We start from the raw sequence: 17,014 nt of genomic DNA, 5'->3' as shown, positions 1-17,014 counted from the left end.
ATCTATTTTATTAGCTTATCCGGTGTGGTACTACCATAAACTAATCCAAATATATTTTTTTTTATAAAACTTCAGTTTACCACCACAAACAAGTTAACAAACACTTTAAAACAAAACATAAGTTGTTTAAATAATCAAATCCAAACCCCTACAATTAAACCAATTTTTATATATTAAAAATAACCGACTAAAATGTTTGGTCCAATTCCAATGTAATGCAAGTTTTGAAAATACGAATATAACCCGAAAAATGGAAAATTCCGGTAACCGGAGAAGCGGTTGGAGTTTAGAAAATTGATTTCACAACTCATTCCCCGCCTTTCGCCCTTTCCTGCAAATCCATTTCCTTGCTGCTGCTGCTTGTTCTAGTGGCTGAAACGACGAAACAGAATCGATTTTTATTGAGGTTAAATTGCAGATTCACATCTTCAAAGGCATAGTCGACGTGTTGTTGGTGTTCTTCTTAGTAGTTTCTTCAAAGGCACGTCACAAACCTCTTCACAGGTTTTCTTCGATCCATTCAGTTTTTGGTACTTACTTATTTGAGGGTTTATTTGGATCTCAACATCTCCTTGATTAATTTGGTTTAAATTTGAGATTAATCAGTTGCTTGGACCTGCGCATAGGGTTCATGTGTACTATATTGGTGATACTAAATTGCTAAATATATTAGAATTAGAAACGGATCTGGTGGATTGATTAGAATAAAAGAGACGATTTTCTATTAATTGGTTCGCGTTGTGATTATTTCTAGCGGAAGTTTCAAAATATATGTATTGCGTTAGTTCTTTTATTGAAGTTCCGTAACGGAGGTATGTTATGAGTTGGATTCAAACTTCGTAGGATTAAGTAATTTGAATGTTGTAGGAAGAGGCGGTGTAACCCAATTCAGTCATTATATTTGACGAGTCGACTGCTAGGTTGGATTGATGGGTATGCAGATAAGAAACTGACCCTTACCTCCCGTTCCCTTTGCCTCACGGCACAAATCTATGTAAGAGACATAATTGAAGAATGAATGGAAGAACTGGATGATGATGGATCTAATACGATCTGAGACATGATATGGCTTTATAATTAACCGGTGGTTGACATAGTTGTTGTCAGTGAAGGTGGTTGGAAAGTGAAATGCTATTCATGTACACATTTAACTCTGTTTTCATGGCCCGCATGCAAATTGCAACCTGCAATCACATCTTCATATCGCCTGTACCATCCAAGACAAAATAAAGTTGCTGAAATGGCCAAGAATGTTACAAATATGATTGGGTAAAGACTGTCTTTCATGTGGCTCAACTTTTGGCTCAACATTTTGATATCACATACCTGATACCTGAGAACATTATAAATCTATAATTATTTCATGCTCATTTTGATATCACCAATATATACGGGTGCATGAGTTTGCCTATAAGATGCAAGGAATAAGTCAGACAAGGCACACAATTCATTGAAACAATACACAAACTGATGTTGTTGAGCAAATTTTATGACTTGAGGAATATCTTTTCTCTTAGTCCTTTTTGTGTAAATGAAATTTAATCTCATTAACTCATTAAGCATCCTTTCCGTTAATATGCTCTGCTAGAAGAGAGAATACAGTAACGAATGGGTTTCCTTAGGGCCTTCCCTCTACTTTGGGTAAGACTCTTCACCTTCTCGCTTGTGGCCTGCCTTTTCTTCTGTTCACTTCTTGTCTTCTGTTTTTGATGATTGCATGTATGGGCTTGATCTTAAATGATTATGTGTGGTTCCTCAATATAGGTTGAGGTTTATTGAATTTGACTCTTTTTGTCGTTGATGTAAATGTAATGATGATCCGTTATTTAATTATCAGTGATTTATAAAATACTAGTAATGTTAATGTCACTTTGGAACAATTTTCATCATCCGGTTGTTCTCGAATAGGCCCATTCAATGATGTAGATCAATTGTCACTGCTTATGCACCCGAACCTAGATGATCTATCCATGACTAGTCAGGTGCTTAGGACTTTCTTAGGGTTCGTAGAGGTCTTTAGGTTGAACCTTACACTACTGTCTTACCTAGTAAACTACCATAGATGCATCCAATGGGCAGGCAGTAAAAGTTTCAACCCATCTGGTGTGGTTTTGTGGGTCTTCTTAAAACATGCTTTTATAAATCTAGTATTCTTAGTATGAACGTTTGTTCAGCCTCTTAAGTGTTCTTTGTAAATATAATTTCTTTACAAGCAGTGAGTCCTACTTTGATAGGTCTACTCCTTGCCTTGCCCTGCCCTCATTCCTAGGGTCACACACCTAGATGTTTCTTATTTAATCAGTGCGTCCTTAGCGTCAGCACCATTCTGGTTGAGCTACTATAACCTGTAGCAAACCAAAGGAATAATGAAAGGGATATTTTGTGAGGAGTTTGGTGGTTTTGTATACATGATCTCTACATTGATCCTCCTCTTGAATGGATAACAAAAGAGGAACTCTCTCTTTCTGTAGGAGAGTCTATCTTCTCAAGGCATTCCAATAAGCTTATAGATTCATCTGCAAAATATCTAAGACTGCATACATGCATAAAATGATCTAAATTGCTACAAGATACAATAGAGTTCTAGAACATTGTGGAGAACACTATGCCTTCTCTAGATATCTCTAGAGCATTTTTGAGAAGTACGGGGTCTTCCATATTTTCTTTTGAAGTATATAATATTTTATATACGGCAAATGCAACAAATAAAATCACACACCCTCCTCACCTTTAGTGAGGTTTGAACCCCTGACCTCCTAGGAGGCCAAAGACTACGATACCTCTAGGCCAAAAACCCTTTGGTGGGGTCTTCCATGTTGAAGGACTAGACATCTATGTCCATACCGTATGTAGTATAAAACCATTTCTAGGACTTGGATTTTATTTCCACCGAGTACCCTTGTGAACATGCGTGAAACTTAGGAATATAATATGCCTTTTTCAATCCTTTATTTGGCTAACAGTATCCAACACGTAGTGAATAGAGTTAAGAGTGAAAATATTTCAATTTTCAAACTAATCTAACTACTGTGGATATATAAGCGTATTTGTTTATCACATGTTTTATACTGTTAAAATAAGCATGCAAGCAAGGTTTTGAAAGGCGGGATCCGGCCTCAAGGAGTTTTCCCTTAACGAGGAGAGGCGTAATCCCCGAGGCAGAAATATATATACACCAAAATTTGTATATATACCAAGGTTTTAAAAAGCGGAATCGGGGCTCGAGGCGAGGCGTAAGCCTGGAGGCGGTCCGAGATGTAAGCCCCAAGGCGGAAATATATGTATACCAATATATATACTACACAATATATTTGTACCAATCTGCATTCCACTGCTTATTCACAGAAAATAAATGCAATATATATATATATACACACACTTGAGTACTAGACACAAAGTACATAGATCATACTAAATTACTAAAAGAATCTACAACACTTTTTTCAATCAAGAATATATATATATATATATATATATATATATATGTATGTATGTATATTAATATGCTCACAGATCAAAGAAAAAAAATATCAAAATATCGACAAAGTGGGTTTAGAAGTGTGACAGTGACAAGTAGTAGAAACTAAATATAAAAGAAGTGTATCCAGTATATACATATACATAATACTGTTGTGAACTGGAGAAGAATCGAAGAAGAAAACACAAAGAAAACGGGTGAAAACTGGAACTCACGAAGGACAACAGAGTAGCAGATAGGGCTTAGGAGAACCAAAGAGGAACACGGTTTTTAAAAAAGAAATCAAGAAGGTTTCAGTCATTTTTCTAATAACGTAGCCTCTGTGGTGAGGCGTAGGCCTCTCCTGCTCTCCACCTCCTTATGCCTCATTGCGTTATGCCTCACTGCCTCAGACAACCAAGGCGTATGTCTCACCTAGGGATTGAGAGGCGCCGTCTCAGGTGCGAATTTGGGCCGCCTTGCCTCGAGGCGTATGCCGGACACGCTTTTTAAAAACCATGATATATACTACACAAATATATATGCCTTTATATACTATATATATATATATATATATATATATATATATATATATATAAGACTAAATTACTAAGAGGAGAAGTACTAGCTTTTTGGGTTTTAAAATATTAGAAGCACATTTGGGGCCATTCGGCTTCGGCTTCGACTTTTAGTTTTTTTTTTTTAAAAGAAAAGAAAAAAAGAGACACAACGTAAAGAGAAAGTACTACCACTGCCATAAAGCTTCTAAAAAAGCCAAATAATTTACCAAAGCATATCATCTGAGGCGTACGCCTCGGCAGCGCCTTACGCCTCACTGAACCAAGGCGTAAGTCTCGTCCAAGGTCCAAGAGGCATCGCCTCAGGTGCGGTTTTGGGCCGCCTCAGTCCTCACCTCGAGGCATATGCCTCAAACGATTTTTAAAACCATGCATGCAAATTACAACAGACGTGGCTTGAAACTAGAGATGCACAAAAAATCCCAAGCCTGAATAGCCCTTGCCTAGTAAGCTCGAGCCCAGGCCCAGGCCCAGGACCATCCTTAAAACCTGATCAAGCCTACTTTTTTTCAAGGCCTGGTTAGCTCGAAAAAGCCTAGTCTGAGAAAGCCTGAAATATCCTGATCGGGTCCTCTTTCAACCCCAAAGCCTGGGTTTTCCTTTTGCCTACTGAAAAAGGGCTTGGAAGGCCCAGACGCAAAAAAGGCCGAGCTTTGTGCATCTCTACTTGAACCTAGTGTGTATAAAAATAAATCTCAACCTCAAAATGTCTGTTAGTTGGCTTTTGATTTTAAAGTGTGTAGCATGAAGTCCCTGGAGGTTTACTACTAGATTTATCAACTACAGAGAGATACCTCCAGTGTGTGCTGCTATTTTACCCTTTGATCATTGTGAAAGAAAATGTAGTGTTTGATGAAGATGATTGATAGTATTATAAAAGTTCACAGATTTAATCTGGTGGTTGAGTGTGTATAGAAATAAATTTCAGTAGGTACCTGCACTCTTTTGTTCAAATTCTGCCATATAAAAGCGTACATTATCTTGCCACAAGATATCCATTTACAGATGGTGGTGGTTTCTAATAAGAAAATAATGAAATATCATTTCAACTGGAAAGTAAAGGTGAAGTTATAACTGTGAATTTATGATTAAAAGCTTTAAGATGTGTCATGTGTCTCTGACGTATGTTAAGCACTTAGCGTCATGATTAATATTTGTTAGATTATCATAGCATTCTACTATATCTGTGCTTTGACCAATCATTTTCTATTATCGAGTGAGGTTTATAAATGATATGAAAGAAAAAGTTGCATTCGTGTGAGAGTTGTCACAGTTCACGTTGATCACATCTGTTAGAGGACTCTCTGTGTTGATTTTGTGACTCTTTGGTTTCAATTGTGCTTACAAATTAAGACTGCTGATCTAAGTAGCTGGATATACCAGTTAGGTGGAGCATTTTTTATCTGTTTGATTGATCTGACTATTTTAATTTTATAGGATGGAAGCTTGAATGTAACTGCAAATGAGATGCAGAACTAGAAAATGGCCAAGTGTCTAATTCTATATTAAATCAGAATGTAGCTAGTCTAGACCATCATTGCATAAGAATGGTTCATGAACCGCCTAGAATAAGTTACGGATTGGTGAAATACATTTTGAAATAGTGGACAGTTACATTTTAAAGAGCAAAATAATGGCAACCACCAAAGTCTAAATTATTTCTTTTTAAAGAGAAAGAATGTGACTGAGAAGCAAGAGAATGTGCACAAACTCACATGTTTTTCTTTCCACAAATAGCCATTATTGTATTTGATGATAGATCAGCCCTGTTTCAAATGAACTAGCGTTTGGTGATGCCACTGTGAGAAAGTCATTTAAATTATTTTATGAGATACTTCTTTTTCTTCTTTAAAATACCCGCTAGAAGTCAACTTAACAAATACGCAATAAGATTCTAATTATGAACTTGGTACAAAAACGTTAGTGAAAATCTTCATGTATCCTCCCTCTGTTTCCCCTGGTCAAAACCTTTATGCATGAAAACCAAAGTCAAGTTGTATCCCGGACCTAATTTCGTGATACCAGATGTTACCTTTTCTAATTTTGGTGCACATGGATGTTGCTATATACGGCACTGGGTTGAGTTTACCAATTTATACTTTACTATGCCGATAGGTTTGTAACTTTTTTACATCACTGGTAGACACTTCACCATTTTTTTTTCTGGCATGGTGGTGTATGAGTACATGCTGGCACAATATTCTTTTAGTGTTGAGGAATTTAATTAATATCTGTTAATACAACAGGAAATATATAGAAATGAATTTATTCTGACCCATGAAACCACACCAGAGGCGGTGTAACTAAGACCGCCCACTTGTTGACATGCAACAAGAAATTCATGGAGGAATACACAAAATCAAGGACCTTTAAGCTTTAGGTTATCCTTAGCAAGTTCCAGCAACTTGAGCAAGCATAGGGTGGTCAATAGCCAAGTGGATTATCTATAGACTCTAGAAGTAGATTACCAATTTACCATGTGTAGATTTTTCTTTTCATAGAATGTTTGCTCCCTCAAGTATTACGGTCAACCCTGCATGGATAGAATATTCTCCTCTATTTCTCTGCTTTCTAAGATTAATTATATGTTCTTGCACCACTTTATATTTATGCCGTCATATAGGCATTTAATAATAAATTATGACATGGATGGTTGTTTGACCATGTGTGTGTGTTCCCAGCAGCTGGTGACAACATTGGATGCTATGAACAGCAACAGGGAAGAATCAAGGATTCCGATTATGGTAATGAACTTTTCCCTGTGAGGAGAAGGTTTTGACTTTTGAGTGAGGGGGCCGGTGTTTACACGTCAAGTAGTTATCATTATAGCATGATTAATATTGTGATAACCTTATTTTGGCCGTAGTTGTACTTGAAGGATGACTTATCTGCTATTAAAATGTATATGTAAACAGCATCAACTACAAGAGTAATATTTTTTGGATGATCCGAAATAATAGTAATAATGATATTAATCGGTCCATTATAATGTTTGTCCAAAGTAACTAATGACGACACAATAGTAATTAGTTGTCTATTAAGGCTCAGCCCACAATGAAAGGATTGAATTCTGTTGTAACAGAAGTTGCATGTTACATTGGGGATTCAACATGTAAGAGGGCATCTTTGCATGAGGACAGCTTTGGTAAAGTGCAATATTAAAAGAATGCTTGGTTGACTCTCCTTGCATCCAAAAAAGAACTTGATTATCGTCATTCCATTAAATTGCAACTTCAAAGGAGCCATGGACGACATTTTGAGCTTCGTTTCTGTTAAAAAAATTGATGCTTTGCTAGAGGAGTTACAAAAGAAACATGTACACACAAACAAGTATTTCATATAATGGCCATCTTTCCTTAAATTTTGTAGCACATAACATCTTGTATGGTTCATTCGTTATAAATTATCTATTTTGTGATAAGTGCACTAATCATTTAAATATTGCACATGGTTATGCTGGTCTCCAGGTTTTTAATTTGCAGTTCACGTAATTATCCTTCTTTCTTAACATCTTAGGATCCAGTGCAGCTATTTTCAGTTTTTATGTATAATGGTCCATTGAGGAAGGTTGGGTGGAGGATATGTATACATGCTCTCTGTTAATTTTGCTGCAGTTTGTGCGGTTTCCCTTCTACTCTATCCCTTTATTAGTTCATGATAAAAGGCTTGCTGTTTATGTTGATAATTTTAGGTGATTAATATTTGGTGTTTACATACATCCTTTTGAGTTAATCTTCCTATTTTTTTAGAGAAGATACACTGTACTTCTTATTGTTTGCAAATACTTCAACAGCTGCTTGTTTGTCAGGCAAACAACAATATCATGAGGAATGGCCAGATAACTCCCCCACTGTTTCCATCGGTGCCTGCTTTAAATGGAGCTGCATCTTATCTTGCTGAGACAACGTCATATCTAACTAGTTGTTTCCCTGCTATCTCTGGTCTGCCTCCTCACTGTCTCTCACACATATACAGTCGCTGTTTTCAATTATATGCTTTTTGTGGAGATTAATTTTAACTTCATGCTTTTGCTTACAACTGCTATTCTGTTATTTAGTATGTAAACCAAACGTGATTCTTTTTCGTTCCATGAACTAGCTGGTTTTGAATGGCATGCATCCTGCTGAATCATAAGATGCTTCCAAATATTTTAGAAGTCTAATGTTCAGAAAACTTAAGTGAATATCATTTAAGATATTGGATGTCTTTTCTTATAAGTGATGCTGCAGCGCATTGAAAATTTTAATACCTAAATTGCTAAAAGAATTGACACTTCCATTGTTAATGTTAGTGATGATTTTACTTCCTGCAGTATAGTAATCATTTGTCTATCGTATCTGGCTCTTGTCCATCTACCAATTTCTCTGGGTCTAGAATCTTAAGCTCATTACGTTGGTTGTGTCATTTTTTTTCTCTTCTCTGAACAGACAATGTGCCTAGAGGTTCTGATGGGCAGGAAATGTTGGCATTTGCTTCTGAAGAAATCAGCGAACCTTCATTGAGTAATACTGGACATGTTGGAAGCCTTTCCACAGTTTCTGGGTTAACATTAGCTGCAACTAATGCACCACCAATCCGTGATGAAATAACAAGGAACTCAGAAGAAGATCATTCTCAAAATAATACTGCACTTGTGCAATCAGATCAGACCAGTCAAAGTGGGGTTTCCATATTTCAAGGGTAATGGTAACCGATAGTCTGTTGGATCATTAATTGATCTGGATTTTACACTATAATTGATTTTAACAGAACATGCATTAATACTTGAAAATTATGTTTGCATGGCTAGAGTCCTTTTCTGTTTCTACCTAGACCCTAGTAAATGTCTGCTACCCTTTTGGTCATTTATCCTTTTCCTTGAATGTGCATAATAGATGATGAAGTGCCTCTAAGATGTAGTGTAGAAGTAGGGATTAGGTGAATCCTGTTGAACTTCAAAGATCAGGGTGGATGTATTTCATGGGTTATCCTTTTTGTACCTGTCTTCTATTATTCTTCTGCTAAGCATGTATAGTACCAATTGAACCACCATTTTATTCTACTTACCATCTGATGGAACCAAGCATAACCTGATGCTAACCTTTTCTTCTTACAGATTTTTCATGTTGCATAATTTTATATTGGGCATTAAGAGCAACTGAGTTGTGACACTCAAAATATCAATGATTTCTTCCTAATAATTTTATGGTTTCTTTCTGCATAATGAACAAGTACTTCCATATGCAACAAGACCAGACCTGACTTATTGTCAATTTGTCATCCATGTTGAAGCATCTGCTTAATAGTAGGGGTGCTCAAAAACCCGATCAACCCGATCAACCCAACCCAACCCAACCCAACGCAAAATAACCCAACCCAAACCAACCCGATGTCTAATCGAGTTGTAAAATTGTCAAACCATAGGTATTGGGTTGATATTGAGTTACTATTATTTGAACCCAACCCAACCCAACCCAACCCGATGAACCCGATATCTTTTTAGTTCTTGGATTTAATATAATTGTTGAATTTCTATAAATATATACATTAGACAATTACACTATCATGTATACTTTTCATATACACATATTTTCAATCTATTCATATCTCTATATAACCCATTCAGTAACTATGAACATATATATGTAAATTGAGAAAATTAACTGAATGTGATATACGTAAGAAATATGAATAAGTTGTATCAAATGGTTGATGTTGAAAAAGAAATTATGAGTAGAGAAATAACATATTCAAGGTTAGAAGAATATTTTAATATACCAAAGTATCAACCCGACTAACCCGACCAACCCGTACGGTTGGGTTGGGTTGGGTTGCACTTTGGTTTGGGTTGGGTTAAGATTTTTCCAAACCGCAAACATTGGGTTGGGTTGTTCAAATGTCCTCAACCCGATCAACCCAACCCATGAGCAACCCTACTTAATAGTGAGCCATGTTTTCTTATATAACTGAACCAGGCAGGTTAATTTGTGTTGTCAGGACTATCCCTTGGTCACCTGTACATGAGGATGCCATTGAATAAGGTCATTGAAGCTGATTAGCATATCAAAAACAAACGAATCTGGTTAGCATGAAGATTTTAACCCTTGTGCACTTGATCATCATTTTTTCTCTGAGGAAGCTAGAGGTCTAGATTACATGACATTTACCAATCTTCCAGGTCTTGAGTAGCGTCCAACGTCACTGAATTTCTTTGCCAGTTGAGCATGTACTTCTTTTTGGTTATAATAGATATATCTTACAAACATAACCCTTAGCAGATGGGGGAGAAAATGAGAGATTTCTTAAAGACTGGATAAGGTTTGCATACATTTCAGCAGATGGTTTTTGGACCTTTACTTTCTTACTGTGCTATTAAGATGTATCGTGTGTTCTTTTATGCACTGACCCAAGCCCAGGCCCATTAGTATGTTCGAGTAGGTTGGAAGGGTAATTCTGGGATTTTGGAATAGTCTGTTAGTGGGAAGGTGATCTGGGCATTACTTAGAATAGAGGGGTCATGGGTTTTGCATAAATAGGGGGGGACATGGGAAGTGTAGGTTTATGCAGAAAATAGTGAGTTTTGTATGGGAGATACTAGCATCTCGAATAGCTAGATGTTTTCATTAGTTTGTTGCTTTCAATCCAAGCTGGATTTCAATCCTTATTCTAGTATCTGTTCTTGATTTCCTGGTTCATGACATGTTCACTCTTAGTAGTGCCTTTTTTTGACGTTCTTATACAACTTATATGAAGTTATCTTTCAGCCTGGTTGAGCGGGTTCGGAGGACAGTTCATGGGTCATCTGATGACATTGGATGGCTACAACGTGCTCCAGAGATGCCTCCTGTTGAAGATGGGACAGAACGGTTCACTAATATTCTTGACAATATCAGGTACAAGGGTAGTTAATTTTCCATATATGATGCCACCTACTAGCTTTATTGATACAATTTTGATTTTGCTGCTTTTCTCTGCATCAGGCATGGTATACATGTGTTGCCAAACTCGATGGTTTATCTCTTGGTTCCAGGTAATCTACAGATTCCTAGAATTCTATGTGGATCGAGGATGATATCATGTATATGGCATTGTATAGAACCTTCATTTCTATCTTTAGTACTGATGTACTCCCTCCGGCCCAAAATAAGTATCCACATTTCTATTTTAGTTTGTCCTAAAATAAGGGTCCACTTCCAATTAGATGTTGGAAATATGGGGTATTCCGTCAAGAGCCTTGGTAATTCTCTCAACTTGGCTATGGGTGTAGGTTTTTTTTATCGTTTTTGAAAAATAGATGTTGGAAATGTGGGGTATTCCAACAAGATGTTGAAGACTTTTTGAAGTATATAATATTTATATACAGAAAATTGAACTCACACACTCTTCACCTTGGTGATGCTTGAATCCTTGACCTCTAGGGAGGCTAACGCAAATACTACTGGACCATTGACCCTTTGCTGCCTGAAGAATTTAGAGATCTATACTTTTCCAAACTGCATGATTAAACAACGAATTCGGCTCTGCATCATTGGAAATCAATTTTCTCAAGTTTACCACTCAATTCTATATAATTGTTTCAAATTCTAGAAGGTGGAGTTTTATTATGATCGTTGTCACTTGTCAGGCAACATGAATCAAACCGTAAGTCCTAATGCCCATTTAGGTTCTATTGAATCTGATTAATTATGTTGGCCTTTCATGTTTTGGGCAATGCAGGTCTTTTTAGCAACCATGGACCACTTTATTTTACTAGTACAAAGGCAACTTTCTCAAAAATGGGATTGACGTGTCACATTGCAAAGATTCATAGTGAGGTATTATGATTATTATCTCAATTTCTGTGCGGGATATACTGTGTTTGGTTTGGTTTTTGGTCTGTTTTATCATTGACATCAAACATTTTAGGCATCAGTTGAAAAGAATGCGAGAGAAATAAAAGAGTACATTGAAGAGATCTATTGGGGTTCCAAGAAGCGTGTTTTGCTTCTCGGTCATAGTAAAGGCGGAATAGATGCAGCTGCTGCTTTATCAATTTATTGGTCGGATTTGAGAGATAAAGTTGCCGGTCTGGCTTTAGCTCAGAGCCCGTATGGTGGTAGTCCCATAGCTTCTGATATTTTGAGAGAAGGGCAGATTGGGGATTATTTCAATGTCCGAAAACTAATGGAAATCTTGATCTGCAAAGTGATAAAGGTAATTTCTTTTTCTATTTCATTTTCACATGTGTTTTTCCTTTTCTAATTGTCGTCTTTAGTTGCATGTTATGTATTCTAGTTGCTCATGCGCATGTCCAATAGTCATTTAGGGGCTGTTTACTAAGGGGCCGTTTACTAAATGCTTATCGGCCTATCAGGTAAGCGCTTACCGGGTTACCATAGCAAGGATCGAGAATCTTTCCTGTGTGGACGCAAGGCAAAGATCGAGAGTCTTACCCGGTAAGTGATGGTGGTGACTCTTACCCGGTAAGCGCTTAGTGCGTGATAGATGTTTTCAACAATCCATTTTGATGACCGGGAATGTTACCCAATAAGCCAAGTGAGGGTGGTGACCCTTGCCGATAAGTGCTTATGCGGTAAGCGTTTCAAAAACGGCCCCCAAGTTGTTATAGCCTCTTACCGGGTAAGAGTTAATGTTGTTTATCAACACATTCTGACCAACAAATGTTGTTGATCAAGATGCTAACCCGATATCGGCTAAGTATATCTCATCTCTAGACCCCACCTTCCAATGAGATCTATTGGACTTGTTTGGTTTCTTAGGGTGCGTTTTGGTGCGGGGGGACGAGACAAATCAAAAACTTGTTCCCATGTTTGGTGCGACATTAGACTGATTCAAGACCTGACTGAGTGGGCAAAATAGGTGGAACAAAGATCAGGAATATGGGGCTATAATTATAAATTACTAAATTACTCATGTCAAATTAATACCCTAAAACCTTGCACAGTTCTTTCACAACCTCACTATCTCGACCAGTCCTGTCCCTCAAATGCACCGTTAAAGACATGGTTATGTTTTTTAAGTATATAATATTTTTATATAACAAAGCTCATGCACACTCCTCACGTGTGGTGAGACTTGAACCCTTGATCTCCAAGAAGTTCGGGATCTATTGGTAACTCGGAAACTGTTGGGCCATTGACCCTTTGGCTGGTTATATTGTTTTGAAGGGTGACTTGCAAGCGCTCGAAGATTTGACTTACGAAAGGCGGAAAGAATTCTTGATGAAACACCACTTGCCCAAGGATCTTCCAGTCGTCTCATTTCACACCGAAGCCAACATCTCTCCGGCCGTTTTGGCGACACTTTCTCGTGTTGCACATGCCGAGCTTCCAACCTTCGCTACTAATTTATCAGCAAATGCAGTTCTACCTGTTGTAATTCCTCTTGGAGCCACATTGGCCGCCTGTGCTCAGCTGCTACAAACCCGATATGGTGAGAAGAGCGATGGACTCGTGACCTGTCGGGATGCAGAGGTTCCGGGCTCGGTCGTGGTGCACCCCAAGCGGAAACTGGACCATGCGTGGATGGTTTACTCTTCAATGAATGATGACCCTTTGGAGCCAGATGCTTCTCAGGTGTGTGAAGCTCTGCTAACTTTGGTCATGGAAGTCGGACTGAGGAAGAAGCATTATCTTAGCATCAAAGAGGAATGAGACCGCCACACCAACGGCAACCTCCTGCCGCCACTAACCACCGTGGAACCGCCACAATCACATGTTGAAGAGATGTTATGTTGGGTTTTTGTAGCAGAAGACTGCTTTTAGGAACGAAGGTAAATGATGTAAATAAGTTTTTAAGAATCGGTTTGTTTTAGCTCAATGCTGAAGAAAGTTTGTTGGGGGTGATTTCATGATGGATTGGAGGTACAAGTTTTTTGTTGTAAAAATTACCGATTTACTTTTTTCTTTAAATTATTTTTATCCTTTCAATTACACGGTAATTATTACACTTATTAGGGTAAACTATAAATATGGTCCCTGTGGTTTGTTGAAAATAACACTTTTTTACTTTGTGGTTTGAAATTACAAAATGACCATCATGGTTTGAAAAAACATACGGATTTGATCCATTCTAACGGTTAATAAACCGTCTTCATTAAGTGGGGTATTTCTGTCTTTTTATTGATTTTTTTTTGTTTTTTATCCAATCAAAATCAATTATATGATTTGGTCCATATGGTTTTTGATTGAGTTAAAGAAAATAAGTTGATAAAAGGACGGAAATGTCTTTTATTTTACGATTTTCTAATGGCCGTTAGACTAAATATGGACGTTTTTACAAACCATGATGACCATCTTGTAATTTCAAAAATGCAGGGACGTAAAGTGTTGTTTTTGACAAACCACAGGGACCAAATTTGTACTTTATCATTAATAATAAAAAGAGAGGAATTTTTTCATGTCAAAATAAAATGCCACTTATTTTGAGACAAACTAGTGTACATATACATACATTCAATTTGGGACGGAAAGAATCATATCTTCATTGTTTATGAAACCATATCTGTTAAATAAAACCGATCCCCTTTTTTTAGGGGTGATCTATAAATCTGATGCAGCTTGAATGTGACTGATATGTGACTTTTATTTTTCTATTTGATCATGATTTTTAATAGCATACGTCTTAATGTCGTGTTGCTTAAATTCAATTAATTATATAAATATAATTATGATGAGTTGGCCAATTTTACCATCGACAAAAACAAAAACATAAAGACATTACTTCTTTTTCATCCTGACTGTAATATATTGTCATTATAGAAGATATCATGATATCGTTCTTTTAAGATGTTACTTGAATATATATATATATATATATAAATTAATTTTTGCCACTTGTCCAATTTCTTTGTATCTTCAATATTTTGTTTAATACAAGTTCTTGCAATTTTGGCTTCAAAAAGACATCAAAGAAACCAGTATTCAAATTAGTAAGTTAGGAGAAGTACGATGTTATTACAAGTAACAGAGTGTAAGTACGAGTATTGTATCCACATAAACGGTTAAGTGCCAAATTTGGCAACAAGCCATACAATTTTCACTATCCTCTCTTGAAGTGTATCAAGCAATTTTACCAATTAATGTATTATAACTCTGTAAATTTTGTCCAACTTACAGATATTTCACATGCAACCAGGTCTTAAACAATATATCTCTATCTGATTTATCATCTTAGGTTAAAAACTCTTTGTTCTAACTACAATAGCACATCTCAACATCAATATACGATATGCACACACACACACACACACACACACATATATATATATATATATATATATTTTTTTTTTGCTGTAGTCTTCAATATATGATGATTTGAAGTCATTTAAGTTTAGATTGTTATATTTTCGCTTTCCTTATGAACCCTAGGTTATAAAGTCTGTTTAATCTCATCTGTTGTGTATATTACCAGTTAAAGATACGTGCAAAACGCAATAGTCTGTAAGCGACTTTAAATTGACTTGGAAGTCACCCATGACCTCACAGGTCTCGCTTTAACTCTAAACGAGTTTGAAAGTTATTCGGAAGTCGATTTTGGTGCGGCTTTCAGCTGTAGTTGACTTGGGAGTCACCCATGACCTCACAGGTCTCGCTTCAACTCTAAACGAGTTCGAAAGCTATTTGGAAGTCGTTTTTTTTTTGGTGCGGCTTTCAGCTATATTTAGCCACCTCAGAATACCCTATCAATCTAGTTCAACTCAATTGACTTCATCCTTACAACACAATAATCTTTTTGGTTGATATTTTAAGGGTTTTTTTTTTGTCATTATCTACTTACTTTTAACTTGCATACATTAGACCCAAATATACAATTAAAATTATCTATACTATATTATAAAACATTTGACAAAAACTCTTAAAAACCATTTTTTATGCATGAAGTACTGCTTATTGATGCATATTACTTAAAATTCAAGATTATAAATAAATTATGCGTAAGTGCAACTTATTAAAGCTTCATGTTTGAATTCGTGTAACTAACTTTAGATAAACATAATTAAATAGAGGATAAACATTTCATTTTAAATATTAAAAAAAAAACTAAAATATAATTAGAATAATCATTAAGTTCTAACAAAATACTTAATTATTATATTTATAAAAAATTAAACCAAAAATAAAAAAAATGAATTAAAGAAATACACAAAAAAAAATTAAATAGTTAGTTTGATACTAATATCAATATTTTTTTATGATATCTTCATATTTATATTTTATTAAAAAATAAAAACATTATTTCTTTCTCAAAACCACATAAAACCGTATAATAACATCGATTAAGACAAAAAAATAAAACACTAAAATCAAAATGTATCTCTATTGTACCAGTAACCTTCTGATTGCTTTTAAAAAACAGGAGCATATTTATGTAAATCATCTGATATCCACATTTAGCCCCCAAAGTTGACCAACATTTTCCAAAAGTCCCCATCTTAATCATTAAATACTTATTTTTGGTTTATAATTCTAAAATAAATATTTATAGTGAAAGTGACATAGTTTTAAAAATATGCATATCTTTTAAATGATTAAATAAATTTTTTTCCTTTTTTTATGTTATATTAAAAAAGTAAAAAAATTTGTTTTAAAAATAGACATTTATTATAAATAAATAAATAAAAATATGAACACTTATAAATTATAAGCGACGAAGCAATTACTAAATTACGTACTTTCTTGATCTCTAAATTTTTGATTTTGTATTTTTTTTAAATACAATATTTTAAGTATGAGTTTTAATATTGATTTTTTTGTTAATTACGAAATCATTAAGAACGTCTTCAAGAGCTTATTCATAATTTTTTCTTTTTCGTTTTTAATTTATTTATGTGGTTGTTTGGATGTGTTTATATTGAGAATAACAAAATAGAGTTTTTGAAGAAATTTGTAAATCTACAAAAACTTGAATTAATTTTAGTACTTTCTCAAATTTAAAGAAAGTGTGAAGAAGTTACTCTTTATATATATATATATATATATATATATATATATATATATAT

General features: G+C 35.5%; 1 protein-coding gene across 2 annotated transcripts; it reads left to right on the top strand.

Moving 5' to 3' along the window:
* Nucleotides 1-352: 352 nt before the first annotated feature.
* LOC112513099 lies at nt 353-13,927 on the top strand. Of its 2 annotated transcripts, none has more exons than XM_025119240.1 (9): nt 353-504; nt 6,720-6,779; nt 7,844-7,976; nt 8,463-8,715; nt 10,779-10,907; nt 10,995-11,044; nt 11,731-11,828; nt 11,920-12,207; nt 13,182-13,927. In XM_025119240.1, exons 2-9 carry the CDS (start codon nt 6,741-6,743, stop codon nt 13,665-13,667), a joined length of 1,476 nt encoding a protein of 491 aa, XP_024975008.1. In that variant the 5' UTR covers nt 353-504; nt 6,720-6,740; the 3' UTR covers nt 13,668-13,927. The 2 variants fall into 2 exon arrangements, with proteins under 2 accessions (XP_024975008.1, XP_024975009.1); XM_025119241.1 differs by having other exon boundaries at nt 6,717-6,779.
* Nucleotides 13,928-17,014: the final 3,087 nt, after the last annotated feature.

This window comes from Cynara cardunculus (genome assembly GCF_001531365.2).
Source record: "Cynara cardunculus var. scolymus isolate 2C chromosome LG 5, CcrdV1, whole genome shotgun sequence".
NCBI classification, from domain to species: domain Eukaryota; kingdom Viridiplantae; phylum Streptophyta; class Magnoliopsida; order Asterales; family Asteraceae; genus Cynara; species Cynara cardunculus.
The sequence above is the reverse complement of the archived record's forward strand: the minus strand, read 5'-3'. Positions and strand labels throughout refer to the sequence as shown.

What these genes read in the sequence shown, in the direction of transcription:
- LOC112513099 (XM_025119240.1), top strand. Translation starts at nt 6,741, where the DNA reads ATGAACAGCAACAGGGAAGAATCAAGGATTCCGATTATG. An exon ending in AATCAAGGATTCCGATTATG is followed by an intron (nt 6,780 to 7,843) that starts GTAATGAACTTT and finishes CTTGTTTGTCAG; the next exon opens with GCAAACAACAATATCATGAG. An exon ending in GGTTTATCTCTTGGTTCCAG is followed by an intron (nt 11,045 to 11,730) that starts GTAATCTACAGA and finishes TGGGCAATGCAG; the next exon opens with GTCTTTTTAGCAACCATGGA.